The sequence below is a fragment of the Thamnophis elegans genome, chromosome 3 (genome assembly GCF_009769535.1).
Source record: "Thamnophis elegans isolate rThaEle1 chromosome 3, rThaEle1.pri, whole genome shotgun sequence".
Taxonomy (NCBI): Eukaryota; Metazoa; Chordata; class Lepidosauria; order Squamata; family Colubridae; genus Thamnophis; species Thamnophis elegans.
Window position 1 is genome coordinate 118569813 of NC_045543.1, and position 15190 is coordinate 118585002.

The 15190-nt window shown below is 39.1% G+C and overlaps 1 protein-coding gene across 1 annotated transcript in view; it reads right to left on the reverse strand.

Moving 5' to 3' along the window:
- RGS7BP (regulator of G protein signaling 7 binding protein) overlaps positions 1 to 10458 on the reverse strand; it is a 55511-nt gene extending 45053 nt beyond the window's left edge. Inside the window, exons 1-2 of the mRNA XM_032214068.1 lie at positions 9667 to 10458; positions 6666 to 6832 (exon numbers count right to left, since the gene is read on the reverse strand). Of these exons, the coding sequence (XP_032069959.1) occupies positions 6666 to 6832; positions 9667 to 9831 (332 nt within the window). The 5' untranslated portion in view covers positions 9832 to 10458. The remainder of the gene's footprint in view (positions 1 to 6665; positions 6833 to 9666) is intronic.
- Positions 10459 to 15190: the final 4732 nt, after the last annotated feature.

Below are 15190 nucleotides of genomic sequence, written 5' to 3' on the forward strand. Positions count from 1 at the left end.
TAATGCTGGGAAAGCATTGAGGGCAAAAGAAGGAGGGGATGACAGAGAATGAGGTGGCTGGATTGAGTCACTGAAGCAGTAGGTGTGAACTTCAATGGACTCCAGAGGATGGTAGAGGACAGGAAGGCCTGGAGCAACGGTGTCCATGGGGTCACAATGGGTCAAACACGACTTTGCAACTAACAACAACAACCATGAGCACAGAGAAACTTCATGCTCTTTAAAAAAAGGCCTGAGGAAAGGCCTGTTGTATGTTTGTGAAAGCTACAACAAAGCAGTCCCATGTTGGAAGGCCACAACTTAAAGAAAAAGATTGATAATAAGTAAGCCTTGACTTACAACCACTATATACAGTTTTGAATTTTGGTTGTAGGCCTTTGTAATCATAAACCAAGGTACCATGTGACGAATCATAAACCAAGGTACCATATAACTGTCTTACGACAGCTCTAAATCAAGTCACCCTGGTCACCATATGAATTCACCAGGTCCAAAGAGTGTTTTTTTCCCATGAACATGATGAAAAAGGCAAAAAGTGTTGCAAATTGTGTCACATGACCATTAAAAACACTATAACACTATAAATGCAAGTTGGTTGCTCAGCACCTGAATGCAATCACGTGATTGTGGGGTGAAAGGCAACTGTCATAACACTGAGGATGGGTTGCAAGTAGTTGTTCTTAAACAAAGTGAGGTAACATTTTTGGGGCCAGGTACCTCTGGAAGCCAGTTACATCTGAATAAAATGAGTCTTTGCAAATGGCTGCTAAATACTAAAAGACTGTTTAAATACTCCGGGACTGAAGCACCATATCTCTGCACCTTACCCAGACCACTGCTGTGTTGTGGATTCCTTTGAGGGTTATGCTGTGGGAGACAATACATTTTTCTCAACTCAGCAGGAGCCTGCTACCTCCCTCTCCTGTGACATGGCTTTCTCTGATCATGTTGGTTAAGAGGAGGATATTCTGTCCTTTTAGGAGAGTGTGACCTCTCCTCAGAGCTAGCTGTATTGTATATCGTTCCAGGAGGTTTATGCTGCCTTTGGCTTCTTCTACTATACAAAGTCTCTTATTTCACATAAACTGTATAATTTCTAGCTTCATCTGAGGTGAACTTGACCTAGTGAGTTTGGATAGGGCTTCTGAGAACTGCCACTTGAGGGAGCCCTTCACCTTCATGTTGTGAGGATTCTTGGACCGGTGTATCATTTAAGATAATCATTTAGCCTAACACTTAATTGACAAATTGATAACACCGATTAAATTTTGTTAAGACTACAAGGTTTTGTGCTCACAGTTGCAGCTCCTGAATTAATATGGGACTCTTTCTTAATTCTCAACTGTACCATGGGCACACTAAAATATTCTGTTGGGGTTTTTTGAATGAAGTGAATACAAGACTCAATATGTGCTATTACTGATAGGATTACAAGATTATCATTTGCAAGTTTAGAAATTGCAGCAAGCATTTTATTCTAGCATCAATCAGAACTTTATGGTAGGCAGTCAGATGTACATGGATGCTACTAGGAAAGAAAATAAGTTTTGAGCCCTTGAGAAATTGACATTTTGAAATAATTGTTATTTGAAACTGGAAGGTAATTTTTTTTTTTCTGAAACGCCTGGGCCAAAAATGGGGCCACTGCTCTAGACCAATAGCATGCTAATACCACCTGTAAAACTCTTAAAGGATTACAAAAACAGCATAATTTATCAGAAACAGCTGAGTAGCAATATATTCAACCGAAATGACCGAGGGAGGTCCCTGAACTGTGGGCAGAAAGCAGTGACACTAGCTGCTACTATTTTTGTTTGTATATCCTGTCCAGCTGTCATCCTTTGGTAGCCTGGGCTTCAACTTCTGCAGTAAAGGTCCAGAAAAGTCTATGAGGAGGAGAAGCATGAAGAGGAGGAAGATGTTATTCCTCCCATCCTCATCTATATTCCTTCCAAGTGGTTCAACCTGATTGAGGAGACTCTCATAATGTTAGGAATGTTAGGAAGGCAAGCCCCTTCCAAGAAATCTGGCCAAGAAAACTGCAGGAACCAATCCTGGCAGTGACAAGAAATCAACACTGGCTTGAAGGCAAAAATAAAAATAAAATAAAAAAACCAGTCAATCTACTTCTTTTGATGAAACAGTACTCAAATGCAGTGAAGCACCTCATATTTGGTTTCTCCTATATAAATCAAGTAATTGCAAAAGCGGACAGTATTTTTCCAACTGTCTCTGACTAATCAGAAATTGAGCATGTGTATATTTATGTGTGTGTGTATTTGTGCTTCTTTGCTTTGAAACAAAATAAGCATAAGCCTCTTATGTTTCAATTCTGCATTTCCTTTTCACGATAACCCTTTCTGCTCTGTATCTGGCAAATTTAGACTCCCCCCTAGACTATTTTAGGACTCTTGGAAACACTATACCTGCCCATGTATTAGGGGATTAGTAATGCAATGTGGAGATGGGCATATGGCTATATGAAAAATGAAATCCGTCGCCTTGGGTTTGAATAGCTGTTTGTACTAATTAGTTCTCGCTTTAGCAGTATCTATGCTTCGCTTTGTTAAAGCATCAGATATAAATTTGAAGTATGTGCCCCACAGTTCTGGAAAAAGTTCACGGTTTGTGTCTTTGCATATATATACATAAGAAGTTAATCCAGCATGTCCTCTTTCCTAACCACGGCCCTCACATACCCTTGTGAAAAAAAAAGAATTTTCCCCTGTTCTGGGTCTCCAAATCTATTCATTGGAATGTTCCCTCTTTCCTGAATACAACTCCAATTGAGTATTCTTCCTCCAGCTATCACCAATGATTGTGGAGGCTACCAGAGAAAAAACAGCAACAGCCAATACCTTATCTTCTAACCCAGCCCCATTCCCAGTTGAATTTATTCTCTATTTTAACTTTACTCCTAAGACTCTAATGACGTCTTAAGTTGGTTGTTTATTCCCAGCCTTCCTTCCTTTTGAATGGTGTCTTTTAGACTATAAGCATGTAGGCAAAGGCAGTTTTGTTTCACATGTACGTAACTGTAAACTATTCTGGGAGTCTTTTAGGCAGAAGAGAATGGGGAAAATCTGGATTGTACTACCACAAAATCAACAAGCTCTATAGCTATCAAACGCCTCTGAAGTTATGAGAACTCTCCAAGCCTCCCAAGCTTTGCATGCCCCCCCTTTTTTTTGCAAAAAATGAGGCATGCAGAGGGTTTGGGAGGCATGCAGAGTGCAAAAACTTTTTTTTAAAATTTACCTTTTCAAAATCATGATGCGTCTTATAATCTGAAAAATATGGAATTTCCTGCAATTTTTTTTTGAAGAAGCAAAAAGTAAACCTGCTCATCTATTCAGGGCTAGCCATACTACTAGGTAGGATGAAATGGATGCTTCATATAATAGACTGAAGAAATGCCTTGACTATTCTTATTCCAGTCTGTTTGCTGGATCAGTTGCTCATCCAAATATCTCACCTTAAAGACTTTCACATGGCTCATTCGAAAGACATTAGCCAAGTAGGATACCCCGGCTGGTTGGGAATGATGGGCCAGGTGTCTGGCAAACAAGGGCAACATGAACAAATAGTATTAGGGAAAAATGAAGCAGGCTCTGTCCTACTTCTGACCTTTATTGAGTATCTTTAATTTAACAAAACATTTCAGGGTTATGTACAGTACACTGTGTAAGTAAAAGGGCATTTTTAATCCCTATCGCAGTCTGAAAGCCAGTAGTGAAGATTGGACACAAGATTACATCAGTTACACTGCCATGCATTTAAAAGAAAATGTCAAAATAGCAAATTTGGAGCCACAGACTTCATTTCTGTGTAATTATCACAGATGCCTACTTAAGGGCCACAACTCAGTACAGCATTCTGGCACAAGCAAAACTGAAATTAAATCCAAATTCTCTTCTACTTGACTCATGTACTTTGTAAAATATATGCTTAATTTTGCACCGCATGGCATGATAAAAGAAAGACAGGCTAGGAACCAAAGTGTGGGTTCCTAGCATAGTAGAAGAGCATGATATAATGGTGGTCCAACATTTAGCTTGATGCTTTCACTGAACGAATCAGTGATACTTAATGAAAAAGTCTTCTACTTGAGATATGGATAGATACTGTACTGAGCACACCCTATAAGTCTAAAATAGAGTAGAGTATAAGGCAGGTTCTGAGTTTTAAGAATTATCTGTAACATAGGCAATTACTGATGTTCATTGTGTATTACAACTAATGTTTACTTACACTTTTACAAACTTGCTTTTAAATGCATAATGTTTTGGGGATTTCTGGTTTTGCCACTTTTCAATTTTTAAATGCTGTATTTTTGGTGGCTACTTGCGTCTTTTTATTGCTGCTTGCTGAACTGATTACAAAGCCTCTACTGAGCACTTATTCAAACTAATGGCATTGTTGCTAATCAATTATTGCAATGTTTGATGACAGAAAAGTGTACTTCTGTATCCCCATTAAAACCTTTGCAGCCTTAGTGTTAAAAGTGTATCTGCATAAAACAACATTATGTCTCCAAAAGTGGATAGCTTGACAAGAGTGTTTAAAATTACTCAACCTCTACTAAATCTAGAGCTTTGAATTTTGCTTTAACTGAAACAAGATAGCACCATTTAGTTATGCTTGTCAATTACTATTTATTATTGATTTAATAGATAGAAGAAAAATAAATTGAGACATAATTCAGATAAGACAGATAAGATGGGGTCAAACTTTCCCACACAGAGCAGATATGCAAATTGTGAGTTATTGTGCATTAGGACCCCTTATTTCCTTAGATAGAATTTGTGGCCAGAAGCATTTATTATAGGCGTTCTTCCTTAAATAATGACCTAAAAGCAACTTGTAAGTTGCTCTAAGCTTCCTCTAAGCTTCAACTAAGTAATGCATTGTGTGTTGGGCTACTCATGTGTGAAATACTGGTACAAAGTGCTGCACCCACTATGGTCTTCTGTCTATTTCTAGAAACAAAGTTAACAATAATTTTGAAATTGCTATACTGGTTGCTAATTTACTTCTGGGTACAATATAAGGAGTCACTTGTTTTTACAGATCTGAATGGTTTCGGTTCAGGATACCTTAGACCAGGTCTGCAACCTTAAACACTCAAATAGGCATTTGGACCAGTTTCCCACAGAAAACAAAATGCCAGGAGCCACAAAACCTGGATGCCATGGCCAATTCAATGTCACCCAGTCACATAACCTGCCCTCCAGCCACGCCTACCCGGGTTTGGTGGTGCTCATTGTTTTCTGTTCCCCCGCCCTCATTTCTGTTTTTCTCTCTTTTTCCTTTTCTTTCTTTCTTCCCTTCCTTCCTTCCTTCCATGGAGAACTGGAGCTCTTCCCTCCCTGCATCTGGTGACGGAGCCTCCTCCTTCTCCCCATTCCCCTCCTTCCTGAGCCGATGCAAAGGCGACCATAGCTTCCTACGAAGGATACTGAATTGCAAAAAGAAGCTGGTCGTGGGAAGTGCAGAGAAAATGCTAGGGGCACTTCAACCGTGCGGCTCTGCAGAGAGGCTCATGCCTTCTCGGGGCAGAGAGCAGGTCGCGCAACCGGTTTGGCAGGGAGCCGCAGGAGGGATCAAAATGCCTTGGGTTGCTGACACCTGCCTTAGACATTGCCTCCTTCTTCAAGGTTCCCATCATTTAAATAATCTGGGAAGTACATCTTCAACGGTAGATGGTCCATCTTGCTGTAACTTTTTGTCATGACTGAATGACAAAATGACATATGAATGTTCTCCACAATGGAATATAATAGTGCCTCCCACATTGGCTTTAAAAAAAAACAATGCCTTTCAGTTTACCCTTAACTGTACCTAAGCATAAAATTTAAGTTTGAATTTGCAGTTTTAATGACTTAAATCACCATTTTATCTTTTTGTAGAGTCTGCTGCTTTAATCCACTTGCTTTTTATAAACCATCCTGGTATTTTGGTAGCAGCTAAAAGTAAAATACATAAATAAATATTATTAGATTTTTAGAGTCCTGTTTGCAGGTGCAAGTAGTACCACAAGGCTGCATAAAATGTACATCCAAAGTAAATTAAATGAATTCCAGTTTTCTTTCCGCCTTAGATGTAACTGATGGGCATAATCACGGATGCAAACTGTACCTTCATGAATGAAACACTGTTTATTACATTGGTTTAGAAGTAATTTGGTGTTTTAGCTGTAATTTTTGAAACAAAATCAAAATGTAGCATTTGAAAGCATATTGTAAAATTATTTAGAATGTTATTTTCCAGTTAACAGATGATAAAAAGTTTTAAAGTAATAGTCTGGTCTAATAATATCGCTCTTTAACTTTGTTTGCCTTTTAGAATGGATTTTTTTAAAAGTTCATCTATCTGTATCAAATACTCATATCAGTTTAACAATGAACTTGTGTTTCATACAACAGGGTTACAAAATGCCTTCAGTTTCAAATGATTTTAAATGGCACAGCTTTCCTCCAAATGTTCTGAGGACTGTAACTAAAGACTAAAGAGGTGCTTTCCTATCCCAAAAGCCAGCTCAGAACAAAACAAACCTTTTAGCCAAAATCCAGGCTTTTAAAATACAATAGTGGTTATCTCTTGCTCCTAAACCTTGTACTAAAACTGGTAAGGCGAGTAGACGGAAGTTGGAAAGAGTCTCCTACCCAGAGATTGCAGAGAGCTTTTGGTGTGCCTGATAGGCGATCTCGCATCCTTTGGTACGTGTTCTGTGCATTTCAGCATGTAACGCTGGGCAACTGGCTGAGACATCCCCAATGGAAATGACCAATTCCCGATACAGAGCCACCTGGGTGTTGAAGTCCTGGACAAGCTGAGAAAGAGAAAGAGAAAATCTATTTACATAAAACCAACCTTTTGCTGCAGTGAAAGATAAGGCAGTATTTTTTTTAAAAAAAAGTTGCTCCAGCTGTGCTGATGCAGGCATTTGAAACAGAACGAAATCTGCTCCCACCATGCCATAAATAATGAAGCATGTTATAAAAGCTGCCCTTTGCTCACCCAGAGCATGCATTTTCACTGGGAAATGAAGATATTCCACATATTTTAAGCCGTTGAAAGTGTTTTTACATGCTAAAGCTGGCTGACTAACAGCTTATCTTTTCTCGGAAGCCAAATATTTTATCATGAAAGAAGATAATGTTTCCAGAAATAGTTTCTCCTCTATGCCCCCTGCCCTAGCCTCTACCCACCTACCCCAATTTTCTGACTTGCCGGCTATTAGGAGTGGGATGTGTCACTCATTGCTCTGTTATTTTTTTTTAACTGCCTTTCCTGGCTCTAAGGCTGTTTTTACTATTCTTAAGAATCCAGCTATTTATCTAGGAGGAAAAATTCCTTGCCATTCAGTATTTGTGCTAGTACTTAAGTCTGTATATAAAAATGCTTCCAACTCAAGGCTTCAGGGTTAAATGAATCATTATTATTTTGCTTAACACAATGACTATTGTTGATTTTTCTTCTGAGACAAATTACGTTTTTATATGTATGGCATGCCAGAAATAAAAAGAATAACAATATATTCTAACATTAATTTGTAACAGAGTTCAGATTTGCCCACCATTTAACCCTCAAACTATCATAAAATGGCATCTCTTCATTTGAATACATGTAATCAAAAACAAGGTATCTTATTGTTGTGTTGACATATATTTTGCCATAACCCTAACACCAAATTTTATTCTCAACACTTCTGTTGTACAAAGTGAAACACCTCTCCAACCCCATAGATGGATTCTCTGGCCAATCAGTTCAACTCCAAGGGACTGTTGTGCACTGTGTGATAAAATTAATCTTCCCTGCTTTCCCTTCCAGATTAGCATGTTATGGCCCTTACAAAGAAAATCACATTTGACAGACTGCCCAAATCAAGGCTTGACAACACTATCCTAAAAACCTCTTTTGTGACATTGCTGAGCCTTAGTAGAACCTTATGAATGTCAGGCTTTATTTTTAAAGGTTAACATTTGTAAACTCACAACTGTAAGTTTGTATAAAAGAAATTTAAATGGGAAGATTTATTTAAATGCCCTAAAATGAAAACAGTACTAAAAAGTTTAAGCAAATCATTTCCTAAAGAAAATGACTACATTCAATATTGTAACTTTCATAGCCCCAGTTCACAAGTTTCCATAATCGAAGAAAGATTTTCAGCACAAATAATCTGTAGTTTCATTTTACAAAATGGACTTTATTTGCATTCATAGATTGCAGTAAGAATCCCATTACCTGTATAGTAGCCTTATCAAGTGCTAATTACACAAATCTCAATGTAATTTTATCCGTTTTAGGTCTTGCCTATTCCAATCCAACGTGTTCAGACTGTTTAGATCAAATCAAAATAAAAGCAGTAATTCTAAAATTATCTTGCTTGCTTTCTGAAGGCTCAGACCTTCCTGAGCTGCATTTCAACTTCATCTAACTCTGACAAATTCAACATTTATATAAAAATTAGAAGCCCAAGACAATTTACAATCCTATATAAGTTTATGCAAAGGAAATTCCTTCTGAATTCAGTATTAATTCTGAAATAAATCTATATATGATTGCAACCCAAATGTTTTGTGTAACTATTTTTGAGTTTTCATTAAATGCTTTTTTTTTAAAATCATGCATTGTTTACAGTCATGGTTACTATAAATAATAGCCTAAGAAGTATCTGCAACCAATAGATTCCAAAAGGATAAGTACTTAAATAGGAAAATTAGAAAACTAAGACTAGATTTTTCCTTAAGAAGTACTATGATTTTAGCTTTTTCAACTGCAAAAGTTGGCATGAAAATACAATAATTTTTTTTTAAAGAACAGTTCGGATATTAGAACTCTATCTTAATGGATTTATAAGTTAACCATACTACAGAGCTCAATTGCACCAAAGTTCAACCTAATTTGGATTTTGGAAGAATATACTTCTGGTAGATTAACTTCCTATCTACCCTGGGGGGTTGAAGTTAGTTTATACATCAACAGGCACAGCTGCTATTTGCACCAGTAAGTTAGCACAACTCTGGCGTGAAAAAGCAGATGCACATCTTTTAACATCACCTCCAAGTGTATTCACAGCCTTGTTTTCTATCAAGCCAGTGGAACTGTGTGGGGTTTATTTATTTTTTTCTTATTTCCCACTTCCGAAATTAAGGGGGAAGCAGAGGAAATGCTTGCTCTGGATTTCTGAGGTCTACTACACTGAGTACCGTTCCAGATTGTACGGTGGGCAAATACTACCAACCAACAAATGTTTGGTACTTCTGTTGTAGTGTCCACTGCCCCACGCAAGCCAATGTTCCAAAATCGCATCTTTTTTTTTTAACCTTTCCTACGAGACGCCGAGCTCTTTCTCCAACTCATTTAAACACCCGAGGATTTTGGGTTGTATTTTTTTAAAAAAAACATCAGTATAACGCCCCCCCACCCCACCCCGCGCCGCCTCACAAGCTACTTGAGCAAAAAGGGTGTCAACTCAATTGCGGACTGCAGTTTTAAAAATAGTGCAGCTGCACGTGATCGGAATAGACAAGGAGCGGGAGACGGGGGGGGGACAACGGGGGGGGGAGAGGAGTGGTCCCTCCACCGAGCCCCACACAAACAGGTCTACCAAACACACACACACACACCAAAGGGGAGGGGGCGCAGCTGCGCGGTACCCACCATCTTGCAGTCATCCAGGGCTAGTCTCTGGGTCTTAGGGTCGCCCTCGGTGCTGCCGCTGTCTTGGCCTTCGCAGTCCCTGCCGTGCAGCGACGTTTTGCCGATTTGGAAGATCGAGCCGGTGGACCTGGGGCGCTTTTTGCGCCCATTCGGTGCAGAACTCATTCATACGCATCCACCAAGCAAACGCTGCTGCTTACACGGGTGCCAGCCGCGGGCAGGCGGGGAGGGCGCAAAGATTTTCCACCACGCCAGATTCGAGTTGCCGCCGCCTCAGGCGGCAGCGGCGGCGGCAACAACAGCAGCAGCAGCGCGTCGATAAACCCGGCGAGAGCTCCAGAATCGCCCGCGCTCGCCCGACGCCTTTTATTCACCCTCCACCACCACCCCCCCTCGGCTTCTCTTCACAGGCGGCGAGGCTGTTTGGGTTCTAGGGAGACTTCGGCCGGCAAGGGAGCAGCACTCGAGGTGGTGGCGGCGGCTTGCAGCATCGCCTCCCGTCGGGCTACGGCAGCGAAGTCGAGGCGAAGGATGCTCAACAACTTCTTCTTCCTTTCAGCGCCGCCACCCGCAGCAGCGTGTCAGTCCCTGGAGCCAAAACTGAGCGCGGGTTTGCAAGCGGCGGAGATCCCAGGCTGCTCGGCCAAGCTGGGCTTCCATTCAAGACGGAGGGGAGGGGTGGGGGAAATGCAGCCGTCGCCTCAGCCCGCCGTCTCCAGCAACCCCGCTTCTTTTTGTGCCTCCTTCGCGCACAACACCAGCTTCTGGCTCGCTGGGGCCTCCCTCCCTCGCCGCCGCAGCACAGAAGGGGAGCGAAGGCATGTGCGCCTGTGTGTATATTAGGCAGAGTTGGGCGCGCGCAGGCGCACGCCTCAAATCGAGCGATTTCTTTCCCTGGCCTCGACGCTACTTGTTCCCCTTCGAGCCGGCCTCGCTGGCGGGATTTTCCCTTGGCTAAGCCTTCTCTCTCCCCCCACCCCGACGGGAGGAAACAGAAAGCCGCTGATGTTGAGCCAAGGTTACCTGCGAAGCTAACCAAGCCCTCCAAAACAGCCCCTCGTTCCGGAGACAGGATTAACAAATAAATAAATTGGGATTCATTTGCAAAAGTGGAGTTCTGGGGCCTTCTGGACAATCGCCTTCTGGGGTTCTATCACCAGGCTCTAATGCTTTTTTCCCTACTACCCCCCCTCCCTTTCCTACCTGGTATCTAAAAAAAAGCACAGGCATAGTTCCCACCCCCCTCATGTTGAACCAGATCAGTTGCAAATTAGCAACTGCGTTCAACTAGGTTAGTCTTTTTTTAAAAAACTAGGTCTATTGTGCTGTGCCTGTTATGTGTGGACTCAACATTGATGGTTCAGTATATTGTGCAATACAAGAAAAAAAGCTTAATTTAGTAAACAGGCTAGGTCTACTGTATTTTGCAAACAAAGCCACCGAATGGGATCAACCCAAGTCATCTGGATGATGAACTATTGAAGCAAATACTAGGTGTTTCTCTGGATACCAAAGGTCAAGGTTACTCCTGCAGGAGAGCTAGTTGGCTCACTTGAATAAAATAACTAGGTTTATTTCCACAGACCAGGAAATCCCAAATTTGGATCTACTTTTGGCTAGCACTTATTGGATAAATTACATTTTGGGCATTTGAGGTGAACAATCACTAGATATTCATCAGGAGTATTTTCCTGCAATTTCTTGGATATACTGTACAATAGAACAATTCATGATAGGACAAAAAATTTCCAAGGACATAATTCTCTTTGCAGAAAGTGGGAGACACTGAGTTCTAGCTCAGTCATGAACGCTGGCTGGGTTACTTGGACCACCAGTCACTGTCTCAGTCCAACTCACCTCACAGGGCTGTTGTGGGAAAAATTGGAGGAAGGTGTATTGGATATGTTCGCCATAATGAGTTATTTGTAAAAATAAAGGTCGGATACAAATAAATTACTCTCATAAAATCTTAGATGGGCATGTGAATGTCCAGCCTCTTCATAATAGCTTTTTTTTTAAATAATAGCAGAAAACATTTTATTAAAAGTTATGAAAATTATTTTTATTGTGAGTTACTCAAAACTGGGCAGTTATAAAAAACAATAACTTTTTTCATCCCAACTTGTAATTAATGTAGTAAGATTCAGCTTTGACATAAAGCGGCTTCCTTATTTGATAAAGTAATTTTTAAATTTACAGTGTGTCTTCACAGATCAACTTACATAACCAGTCAATTAAAACACCATAAAGTTACAATATATGTAACTATAAATAATAATATGATTATAACAAATTAGACTTCCCCAACTATAAAATCTGAAAATATACAGAAAAAGAGGCCAGAAAGTATTTCCTGGAAGAAAGTTCTAAATTGAAGTAGTCAGTTTAAAAAAGGCCTGTTACAAACATCTACTAATTTAAATAAGTTTGTTGAAAAAAGGCCTCAGAAACCAACTGCAAGGCTCAAATGGGTTAAGAAAACTTTAGCCTGATGTTTAGGTCCCAAATTGTTTAAGGCTATTAAAGCCAACAGGTAAAAAGTTCATAATTTCACCAAATATATTAAGGATGACCACCTGCCTTAATGCTCTGATTGAACAATATTTCTAAATTTGACTGTTTTAAGTATGTATACAAATTATGGCTTACAAATCATATTGATCTTGTATAATAGTTATTTAGTTTGTCAAACATGTCGAGATAACAGGTATAAACATTGACATGAAATAAGTACAAATAAATGGGGACAGTAGTAAAGGGATGGTTGGCACGCTGGTGCGCTTATGCATGTCTCCTTACAGACCTTTTAGGAATGGTGTGAGAGCCACAGTAGACAGTTTAAGGTTGAAGCTATGGGGGTTTGAGGAAGTAACAACGGAGTCAGGTAGAGCATCCCAGGCAGTGACCGCTCTATTGCTGAAGTCATATTTTCTGCAATCGAGTTTGGAGATGTTTACCTTGAGTTTGTATCTATTGTTTGCCTGTGTATTATTGTGGTTGAAACTGAAGTAGTCATTGACAGGTAGGATGTTGTAGCAGACAATTTAGTGTAGTATGCTTAGGTCAGACCATAGGTGGCATAGTTCAAGGTTGTCCAAGCTCAAAATTCCAAGCCTGGTGGCATAAGAGTTCTATTGTGAGCAGAGGAGTGGAGTAGTCGTCTCGTGAAATACCTCTGGACCTACTCAATTTTATTAATATCCAATATACAGTGTGGATTCCAGGCAGACAAACTGTATTCAAAGATTGGTCTGGCAAAGGTTTTGTATGCCCTAGTTAGCAGTACAGTGTTACCGGAGAAGAAGCTTTGCAAAATTAGGTTAATAACTCTTAATGCCTTTTTGACAATGCTGTTACAGTGAGCTCTGGGGCTTAGATTGTTAGAGATGAGTACTCCTATTAAAACTAGGTAAAACAGTCTAGCAGCTTATCTGCAGCGATCACAGCTGTTTAAGGAAACTCAAAGCTTGGGTTTCAGACTCCAACATTTTGAACATGAAATGCCCAATTGAAGACTGAATGGCTGTTTTGAGTTCAGGAGAGTTTGTTTCACTCTTGTGAAAACATTAAAACTGGTTTTAGCCAGTTTGAAAGCATTTCAAGACTGAATTTAAAATAAGTGTTCTTCTGCATTTCAGATTTCAAGTTTGGAATGCTTTTGGAAGCTGAAAATTAGAATCAGCATTTCAAATTCAAAATGGAGCATTTTATGCGCAAACATTTGAAATGTTTTGTATCCATTACTAAAAATTAACATCAGAACTGTGGTATTTTCATTTTTAATTAATTCTAGATTTCATGCCTGAAAAGAACAATGTAAGGACTGCTATGTCTTTTTTTGTTTTTGCTACTATTCCAATAGTTTTAATGTGCACATTATTGGTTTCATATAAAACCTAGGAAACACTGGAAATGTAGACTATAGAAATATCTGTGCTATTAATTCTCATTTTTCTTGTAACAGGTCAGTTAAATGGACCAGAATCAAAATTGTTTAATAACTTTAATTCCTCTCTGAGAAAAGAATTTTGGTATGGCCCAAGAGAGTCCAACTATGATAACCTAAATCACTATGAGGAACGATGTATACAGATGTGCATTCTGTTAACAATCTGAATACATCAAAATAACTGTATAACATTTAATTGCTGGAAGAACTATAATCCAGTAATAGAGCAAATCTGAGGTTCAAGCCAAACATCTTTAGATGGCTCTTGGAAGACTTTGTTAGAAATTATAGAAGATTTACGGTAAGTATAGACCAGTGTTTCTAAACCTTGATCGCTTTACGACGTCTGGACTTAACTCCCAGAATCTCTCAGCCATAGAGTTTGGATTCTGTTATAAAATTCCTAAGTTTCTTGTTGCTATGGTTGTTACTCTTATGTCAGCAATAATTACACTCATTTTGGTTATAGAAAGATATAACATCAACCATGTTCTTGCATATTTATGTTGTATGATTACACACAGATGGAGAAAAACGTAATTCTTGACCAGATCACTAAGATGAGCTAAGCATGCTTGTATCATTTTCAGAAAATAATGTCCAGCATAAAATATTGCATACAGAAAACATTCTGGGAACAGCACCTAATGAATATATTCTTTGTGTAGCAGATCATTCTAAATGATCTTGTAAACAATCAGGATGAAAAATATGGACAAACATATTCAACTCAGCTAACATTTTAATGTACCTATATGTAGGATTACTGATTATACACTTTTGTTTGATATGATTTTTATGCCTTTAACAACTGCAAAAGATGAATAAACGTAGCAGTGTGGATGTGATGGAGGAGTTCACCTAATAAATTCTGTCTTGCAGCTTTTAAAATAATGAAACTGCGTTTACAAACAAATGCAAATATTGACAACAAATCCAGATCCAGAACCTGATAGTAAGCTATATTTATACATAAGTAATATGTTATGTCTTGATATAAATTTCTATTATTTCATTTATAGCCTTCCTCAATGGATACTTTCTAGGAATATATGTATGTGTGCGTGTATAGTAACAGCAGTCTGCGCCATTACAGAACATGAAAGTTGCTTAGGTGCTATTTTCTTTTTGAAACAAAATCGTTAAATGTATTTCCACAGATGGAGAAGCTGAAACCATCTGGAATTGCAAAAATATTTCATGAACAGAAAGCACCCTGGAATTTCATTTTTTTTTTACTTTACAATATAGTACTGTTCCTATTAATAACAATACAAAATGAATCCCCATCAAAAATGCAAAACAAACCTATGAACAGAAAGATATATAAACAATATATAAAGAAACCTGTAAACACAGAATTATACCTACTGTAATATTTATAAGTCATGCCGTATTTGTCATTTAGTAGTGGATTTTTAACAGATCACAGGTTTTCCATACTACCTGGATATTTTTGCTTAAATTGCTTAGAGACTCTACTGTTTTGGACAATGTTTGGCACGTGAGTCTTAACATACTAGGTGTCAGCTTCTGCTTTGCTGTTGCTTCAGCTGCCATGAAACGGGGAGGGAG